At 36.4% G+C, this 9,315-nt stretch overlaps 1 protein-coding gene across 1 annotated transcript; it reads left to right on the top strand.

The window, feature by feature from the left end:
• Nucleotides 1–6,408: 6,408 nt before the first annotated feature.
• LOC148550693 (uncharacterized) lies at nucleotides 6,409–7,536 on the top strand. Its single transcript, XM_088492608.1, has 4 exons — nucleotides 6,409–6,567; nucleotides 6,666–6,758; nucleotides 6,833–6,934; nucleotides 7,060–7,536. The coding sequence occupies exons 1-4, from the start codon at nucleotides 6,409–6,411 to the stop codon at nucleotides 7,534–7,536; spliced, it is 831 nt and encodes a 276-aa protein (XP_088348734.1).
• Nucleotides 7,537–9,315: the final 1,779 nt, after the last annotated feature.

Consider the following 9,315-nt stretch of genomic DNA (forward strand, 5'->3'; position numbering starts at 1 on the left):
GAGAGGGACCTTTTAGCCACTCAATATCCAAAAAACATCCAACGTCCCTGAACGAGATACAAGAACAGGCAGAAAAGTATATCAATATGGAGGAGAATTCTCGATTAGGAGAAACATCAAAATCCGGATTCCCCTACCCACCTCGAGATAAGGATAAAGAGTCCAGAAAAAAGGAGGATCAGCCTGTTGAGAAACCCCGAAAGTACCACAACTACACTTCGCTCAGAGTGTCACTTGTGGATGTGTACAGAGAGATATGCAACACTGAAAAGATCCAGCCCCCTCGAACGATTAAACATAAAAGAGGAGGGGAAATCAGACAGAGTATTGCGAATATCACCGAATCTATGGGCATTCTACCAACGACTGCTTTGATCTAAAGAATGTCATTGAAAAAATTGCAAGAGAAGGAAGACTAGATCAATTTCTAGCTAATAAAACAGACGAGCCAAGAAAAAGAAAAAGGGATGAAGAGGTCAAACGAGTCGAATGCCCACCTCACACTGCTGAAAGACATGTTCATATGATAAATGGGAGATTTGAAGGAGGTGGGATCTCTAAGTCGTCACGCAAGAGACACCTCAAAGAGGTGTACCATGTTGGAGGAGGAGACAGGTCGGTCGACCTCCCCAATATCACCTTCACCCAAGAAGACGCCGTGAGCATCATCCCAGGGCATGATGACCCCATGGTTATTACCATAATACTAGCCAACGCCAACCTCCACAGAAAACTAATCGACCAGGGAAGTTCCGCGGATATCTTGTTCAAATCCGCCTTCGACAAGCTCGGCCTACAAGAAAAAGAGCTCAGAGCGTATCCGAATAGCTTGTTCAGACTGGGAGACACCCCGATTTAACCACTAGGATACATCTCCCTGCATACAACCTTTGGGAAAGGGTGGGTGGGGGGGTTTCATTAAAGTACCCCAATCAAACTATTTCGGCGCCAAGAAACCTTCCCCCTTTTGGCGCGAACCCTAGCAGAGAAAGGCGCCAATCGCTGGTCTCCTTCCACCACCGTCCGTGACTCATCCCTCGTTTCATTAAAGGGTCGTCCAAGTCTTCCCCCTCCTCTGTGCACGTCCGTGACGTCGTCAGCGGTCGCCCCAATCATCCGTCCCGGTGTCGTCGTCAGTAGCCTTCCCCCTTGCCCTTGCCCTGTTGTGCGTCAATTGCCCCCTATCCCCTCTCAGGTTCATTCTTGTCCCCTCCCCCAATTTAATTTGAGTGGTTGTCGATAAATTAATTTTGCATAAATTTCATCCCTGTGCCATGTGAACTTTTGCTGTCAAAAGCATGTGAGGAACGATCTTCTCCCTCATATGTTCCTATTTTCTCCCTCAATTTAACATGTATATTTGATTTTTTTCCCAATTTCTGAACCCCTGAGTCTCGATATGTTTGTGTTTAGTGCCATTTCATATTGGAATCCAGTTTTGCACTTTTGATTTGGCTTAAACTAATGTACTTCATGCATGACTGTGTGGTTTACTAAATTAAGTAGAATCCCATTATATTAAGCAAGAATATTGTGTGTTTTATCAAACTATCTATGAACTGTATGTTCTCTTAGTCCTGGCTTGTTTTCCATCCATTCAAGTTAGGCAAGTCTTTATTCATACTCCTGTCTGAATTATTGTATTTTGCTTTAATCAGATAAATGATGAGTGAATTGGAACACAGTTGGAAAGCTTGTTCAATCATTTGGGGGGATTTATCTCATGTTGATTCTCTATATTTTATTCATTGTATTGGAATAAATCCCTCAATTTCAGAGATCAAGTTTATAACATTACGAAACTAATGAGAAGCAGAAGCATTTTCAGTCTCAAATCAGAGCTGGCAAGCGTGAACTTTGTTGGAGTTAGGGGGCAATCATCACTTTACGATAATTTAATGTTTTCTAAGTCAAACCAAAGGGAAATTTAATAAACGCTAATACTAACACTAATACTTAATCTCAACACAATAAGTTATAATCACTAACCTCCTTGTGATAGTTGTAAAGTCTCTCAATCTCCAAAATAAATAATATGTTAGAAGTACACTTAGACATGACATATACCTTTGGTTCATAGTTACTTGCTAAAGTGTTGCATTGATTAGGCATTTTTATTGAAAGGAAGTTTTATACAATGTAAAGTTCTATATATTAGTTCCTGCCAGCTAGAAAGTCTAGTTTAGTATTGAATTTGTTTGACTTAACAGTATTGACATGTTATAAAATCCGTCTGAAGTGTGAAGTAAAGCATTTTGTTGATCTCACTACAGTTAGAGACTTCTAATTTGTGGCTCACTGCGCAAAAAATTAGAAACCGGCTTGATAGCTACCATACGGCTTCATCATTTACATTTGCTATCCAAGTAATACTCTTGTTTTTATTTTTTTGAACTTATTTTTATTTCTTAGATTGCTAATTCAGTTCTATTTTTGCATTTAATCCTTGTGAATTATGATTTAATTTGTCCCCAATTTAATCTTGGTGGGTGTTGGCCAAAGTTTTCTTCCCCAATATAACATTCAGATTCAATCTGTCCCCAATTTCTGACCCCCACGCTTGATATGTTTGTGTTTACTGCTTCGGCTCATTTAGCACATGCTGCTTAACAGTTTTCCCTGACGATAGCAACTGATGTTCAATTTATTGTGACTTCTCTTTCACTTCTCCTTTATTTTCTTAACATGGAATACAGTTCTCTTTAAAGTTATACTCATAGATCACTTATCTATTTTGGCATGTGCTATCAAGATTCAATGTCAAGGATCAAAATTTGATGTCTAGGATTTTATATCAAGCAGGCCAAAAATAAAAGCGGAAAAAAAAATACAAACGAAGAAAGTTTGGTGGCAATTTATCTTCATTGCTCTGCTTTTCAATGGTGGGGTGCAAAATATTAATATGGACCTGGAAAGCAAATAATTAAATAATATACTACTATAATTTCCTTGAAAAAAATAATACACCTAATTTTTATTTTTTCTTCTAATCTTGCAACAAAATATTTTAAATATATATATATATATATATATATATATATATATATATATATATTTAAAAATATTATGTGTATATTAAAATTAATCATTCAAATTAATCGTTATATATTTATATATAATATATATATTGTTTAATTAATTTTTAATGTATCTTTTGTATTGAAAAATTACCATCCTATATCACTTTTATGTCCTCTTTTTTCTTCTAGTTTTTTTTTTATCTTTTATAACCGTTTGCTAGCTAGTTTCGTTCTTTCCTTAGATTAGCAAAAAACTTATTAATTATTGAAACATTAGAAACAACGGTACTAGAAACGAATTGGTGATGAAGAATAGTTTCATGTGCAGATTACTTTGTTGATAAAGAACAGTGACTTGTTATATTTAAATGCTACATTGCTAGTAGTAAACTGAATTAAATAAGTTATAATCACTAACCTCTTTGTGATGGTTATAAAGTTTCTCAATCTCCAAAATAAATAATATGTTAGAAGTACACATAGACATGATATATACCTTTGGTTCATAGTTACTTGGTAAAGCATTGCATTGATTAGGCATTTTTATTGAAAGGAAGTTTTATACGATGTAAAGTTCTATACAAGATAGATGTACAAAAACTTATTTTTATTCAATTATGTATATATTTTATTAAAATATTATTTATATACTAAAATCAGTTAATAAAATTAATTATTAATATATTTATTTATAAATATATACTTAAAAAAATAATGTATTCGTTAAGTATTTATTTTTTTTGTAATTTTTTTATTAATAACTAATAATACTTTTAATAAAATTAAAAAAAAAACAAACTTAAATTTTAAATCAGAGAAGCCACCGCCACTACCATAAATCCTTATTTTTTTCCTAATACCATGGCATTCATATTGTTGAACCACTAGGAAGCTTGCTTCATCCAGGTTCCTCTCCTCCATGTCCGTCTCTGCGGCGAGCCAGCATCCTGGAGCCCCTTCTCTCACTGCCCGATCCCCGGTGGTTCCTCTCTCACCCTCAATCCAGTCATCTCGCTGCGGGTAAGCACCCTTAATCCTAGTTCCTCCCTTCAATATTCACAGCATCCAACTTAGTCAATGCTATTAACGCCAATACGTTTAGTTTGTATTTAGTAGTCAACTCTCAACTCTCCAATATCACAGCTATGGATTACCATAATTAATATGTAAGGGTCCCTTCCTCGACAGTAGTATAACTTGTCATAGTTAGCAACCAACAAGTCGTTAGACTGGATGGAACCCCTTAGCAATCTTATCAAATCTTTGATTAAATTAATTATCCATAAAAATTCATGTTTGATTATCCAAATTTATAGTAGGCCTACAAATGTAACAAGCTCTAAAAACTTGGTTCTAACACATTGATTGCAACTTTTATCGAAATCAATTTTATTATAACTAAACATGATATTTTCTAATTATTAAACATGCTACTCCTAAGTCTCAAGCCTAAAATTAATTTCCAATAGTGCAGTATATTATGATGATTCTAGGCATTATAGAGAAATTGTGAATATATCAATGGTTAACCTTTTTATACCCAACTTTGATTTCTTTGTTAATAGAGTCTCTTAACTCATGTACTCATATACTCTCCTAATCTATATATGAGCTTGGAATGAATTATACCCAATGGTCAATATTTTTATACCCAAATTTGATTTCTTTGTTAATAGAGTCTCTCAACTTATGTAGTCTCCTAATCTTTGATTAAATTGATTATCCATAAAAATTCATGTTTGATTATCCAAATTAATATTCTAGTACTGAGGCCTACAAATGTAACAAGCTCCAAGAACTTGGTTCAACACATTGATTGCAACTTTTATCGAACTTAATTTTATTATAACTAAACATGATATTTTTCTAATTGTTAAACATGCTACTCCTAAGTCTCAAGCCTAAAATTAACTTCCAATAGTGCATAATATTATGATTATTCTAGGCATTATAGAGAAATTGTGAATACATCAATGGTTAACCTTTTTATACCCTACTTCAATTTCTTTGTTAATAGAGTCTCTCAACTCATGTACTCATGTATTCTCCTAATCCATATATGAGCTTGGAATGAATTATTGAATTGTGAATTGCACACGCCATATATTATTCTTATTATAGTTTATATGTACTTGATATGTTTGGTGATGACACGCTATATCCTACCATTAATATAATGATCTATATGATGATATATAGAAATGCAATTGGAACGAGTTGGTTCCTAGACCACAAATTTGGGCATAATTCCTGTATACCAAGTAAGCTTAGTATCACATGATATTGATTTACCATAACTATCATTACTTATTAATACCTTTAATTGTTATTATATTTCATAATTCTTATTAAATTGTCTATTATCATTTTTAATTGCAGTCTTTGGTCTCATATTATAAATTGTTTAGTATCGATATGTCATAAATACCCGAGTTTAATTAATCGTAACTGGGGTATGCCAATGTCCTTTTTGCATGTCAAAAAAATATTATTATTTATATATTAATTGTTACCACTTCATTTTGATCCGAATGCAGTTAGGAAAGATGCCCCGGGTAGGTCGTTTCTCGAAGAAAGCCCGTGTAGACACAGCATGTCAGCAGCCTCAAGTAGGATTTTATGCGGCTTCAACTTTGCAGAGAGCGGATTGCCCAATTCCGCCGCCCAGTGGCAGTAGTGCCCCCGCATCCTCGTCTTTACGCCCCTTTCGTCTGCCCCACAGCGAACCACTGCCTGTTCCACAGGCTTCCATGAATGATGTTCAAAACTCGGATCCGGAAGCCGAAGACTTAGACCCAGAGACAGATAAGGTAGATTCTTTTGACCAACATGTTGATAACATGTTTACTGCATCGGATGCTCAGAAGCGCAAGGGACGCAAGACCACTGAATTTTGAGATGTTAAAACAATTGGTATAGAAGAATTAATTTAACTATATTTTTTATTCAGCTATTTTCCCATGATGTCATCGCAGCTTGGCTCCAATGGTAACTAACATAGAATGAATATATTTTACAGAATCCGATGGCACAATCAAACAGGTCAAACTGAGTGTGAAGGAAGCTATGAAGCCACCTGACGGAAGAAAGATCGTACTCAGGTTTAACAGTGCACTGCAACCAGTTGGGGATGAAGCAGGTCTGCTGAGCAGCGTTATGGGACTGCTAGGATCTGACTACACCAAATTTCCAATCTACGAGAGGGACTAGAGAAAGGTTTGCACCAAGGACAAGGTCTATAATGAATGTGTAAAGGTAAAATGTTATTTTTTTCGTACCATTACAGACTCATAATTTGAACACTATTGACAACTTAAATTTAATGTTGCAGAAAATGTTCCATTTTGAAGAAGATAATAGAGGAATTATCAAACGTATAATATTCAAAATGTTAGGAAGGGCTTGGAAGGAAATGAGGAACAGATTATACTATCACTACTATGACTCAGAACTTTCACTTGAAGAAAATATTGAAAACCGCCCAGATGGAATTACTGCGGACCATTGGAGATGGTTTCTCGATTATTGCAATAGTGAAGAGACACGGGTAATATAGTTTTGTTTCATAGCAGAAAAAGTCTATTTATGTCACATTGAGTTAGTCAAAACTAGTGTCTAGTAACTCTTAATTTGATGGCATGACAGGAGAAGTGTAAGAAAAATGCTGAGAATCGATCAAAGCAGCTTTACACCCACACTGGTAGATCGAAAAGCTTGGCAAGGCTCGGAGAAAAAGAGGTAATCTATTTTTAAGAATGTTTGTGGACTATCTATTCCTCTACTTATTCACTTTATCATCATTATTGGTACATTCGGAACGACAAGGGAGGAGAGTTAGTAGAGGAGAGTTGTATCTCTTAACGCACAGAAGAGCTAATGGCTCCTATGTTCATGATGTAGCTCGGGCTATTGGAGTAAGTAATGTGTTGAGAATCGGGAAGTAATTTCTCCCATGTTTTAGTTTTTAAAATTTTATTTGAAGTCTGTACGGTTAGCGACTAGCTAATAAATTACTATAATTGCTTATCTATGTATGTAGGAAAGAATTGAGGCTATTGATCAATGTGATGAATCCTCTAGACTATTGTCTCATAATGATTCGCTTGCTCAAGCTCTCGGAAAGGAGCACCCGGGTAGGTTGCGTGGCATGGGGTTGGGGCCCACTTCTAGCCAAGTCTTCGGTATGAATTTCAATCAACCGAGCAATGGTTTTGAAAGGGAGAAGAGCCAAAGGGTGCTGCTTGAACTACAAGCAGAGTTGGCAGCAGAAAAATTAAAAAGGAAGGTAGTGGAGGATGAAGTAGCAGCTGAGAAGACCAAAAGACAGGCAGTGGAGGATGAAGTAGCAGCTGAGAAGACAAAAAGACAGGTAGTAGAGGATGAAGTAGCAGCTGGGAAGGTCAGGATGCAGGCAATGAAGAGTGCTTTGATATGTCTACTTCAAGGGCAAGGTGGGAAGCTGCCATCAGACGTCGCCGCATGGATGAGTGCGTTGGAGGGACAGAATAGAAAGTAGATCTTAGGATTGTGGAACCTTTTTTTCTTTCAGATATACACTTTTTTGGTGTTGATTATGCAACTCTTAGTAAGGAGTACACTTTATTGATATTCGGATAATTATATCAATTAAATTAATGGTATTGCTATTGTCGTTTACCTTGCAATTTATTTTTTGGGATATAAAATAATTTAACTTACTAATATTAAGAAGGATTAAAAAAAATTGTACATTAAAATAAAAAAGAGCATTGATTGCCAGTATTTTAGCGGCCATTTAACCGGAAAATAGGGGCGGTTGCGAAATAGCCGTTAGAAATTTGAAAAATCAGGTTAGGAGATAGCGGCGGTTTTAAACCGCCGCCAGTTACGTTTGAAGAAACAGTGGCCGTTAAACAGCAGCGTTTTCAAACCGCCGATCATTACATTTGAACAAAACCGTGGCCATTAAACAGTAGCGGTTTCGAACCGCCGATCTTTTTTGGTGGATCACTGTTGGGTAGATCGTGGCGGTTTCAAACCGACTCTAAGCATTTCGATGCTATTTCTGTGTTTTGCGGCGGTTGTGCTAGCGGTTCCTAAGAACCACCGCAAAATCATATAACCACCCCCTAATAGGCGACGCTTAACTAATCGCTGGAATCCCGTTTCGCGGCGGCTTTAAACCGCCGCAAATCACTCCAAAAAGCGTCATAATTTCCTGTTTCCTTTGTAGTGGTTGGAGGGTTTCTTACCTTAACCCACTGAAGTTTGTGATGAATATCACTCATGGCTCATACTAGTGCACTCCTAAACAACCAAAATCATAAGATTTTCTCAAAACCCAAACCAAATTTGAATTTAAAGAGGAAAACGAAAACTGGGCAAAAGACAGTGGGATAATCACCATAAAACTTAGATAGAATTATAGAGGAAGAGAAGAGCGACGCGTGGCCACAAACGACTCGTCAATCGGAGTTTCGGAGAGAAAGTTATGGTGATTTGAAGTTGGAGCTAGGATTAGGCTTTCTCCTCTCTTCTTTCTTCTCCAAAGCTGCGCCCAAAACCCCTTTTTTTAGGGTAAATGTGTAACACCCTAACTACCAAAGCTCGCACTTCCGGCTGCGCGACTCTGATAGTTCGGACATTACGACGACACTTATATTAATTAATACTAAAATATGAGCCTGTTTGAAACTTTAAACCGCAATACCGCTCCCAAAAATACTTTTGCTATACCACGTACATCCATACATACCATACAACTTACAGAAACTCATAAAGAGTACATACATGTATATATATACATACATATATATAAATATTATTACAAGCATTAACCAATACAATTCCTATCCCTCTTACAGAATATATCAAGATAAAGGCGAGGGTACAATAAACCATAACTAAAACAATACAGAGCATCACAACAACGATTAAATAAGCTCTTCGTAACTTCTGCGCCCATATCCTGAAAGGGGAAAAATGTAGGGGGGTGAGAACATCATCCTCGAAAGGGTTCTCAGTAGAGGGTTTTTGGGAATTACTGTAATAGGATACATGAAGATAACCGCACCAGTGATTAATATCTGTCTTATGCCTCATTTCAAAAACAACAGTTTTCAATAAGGTAAAGTCGGAAATCTTTTCTGAAAGAGGAACCGTTCAATTCTCAAAAACATCAAAGGCCTTTCAAAAAGGTTTATCTATGCTAAACCAAAATAGCCTTTCATATCTTTCCAAATCAAAAACACAAAACCGAAGCCAACCATCGGTCCATCTCAATCCAACCACGGCCCTAGGCCCAAACAATCCAACC

Source organism: Arachis ipaensis, chromosome B7 (genome assembly GCF_059453495.1).
Source record: "Arachis ipaensis isolate K30076 ecotype BB chromosome B7, ASM5945349v1, whole genome shotgun sequence".
NCBI lineage: Eukaryota > Viridiplantae > Streptophyta > Magnoliopsida > Fabales > Fabaceae > Arachis > Arachis ipaensis.

What these genes read in the sequence shown, in the direction of transcription:
- LOC148550693 (XM_088492608.1), top strand. Translation starts at nt 6,409, where the DNA reads ATGTTAGGAAGGGCTTGGAAGGAAATGAGGAACAGATTATACTATCAC. An exon ending in GCAATAGTGAAGAGACACGG is followed by an intron (nt 6,568 to 6,665) that starts GTAATATAGTTT and finishes ATGGCATGACAG; the next exon opens with GAGAAGTGTAAGAAAAATGC. An exon ending in CAAGGCTCGGAGAAAAAGAG is followed by an intron (nt 6,759 to 6,832) that starts GTAATCTATTTT and finishes TTATTGGTACAT; the next exon opens with TCGGAACGACAAGGGAGGAG.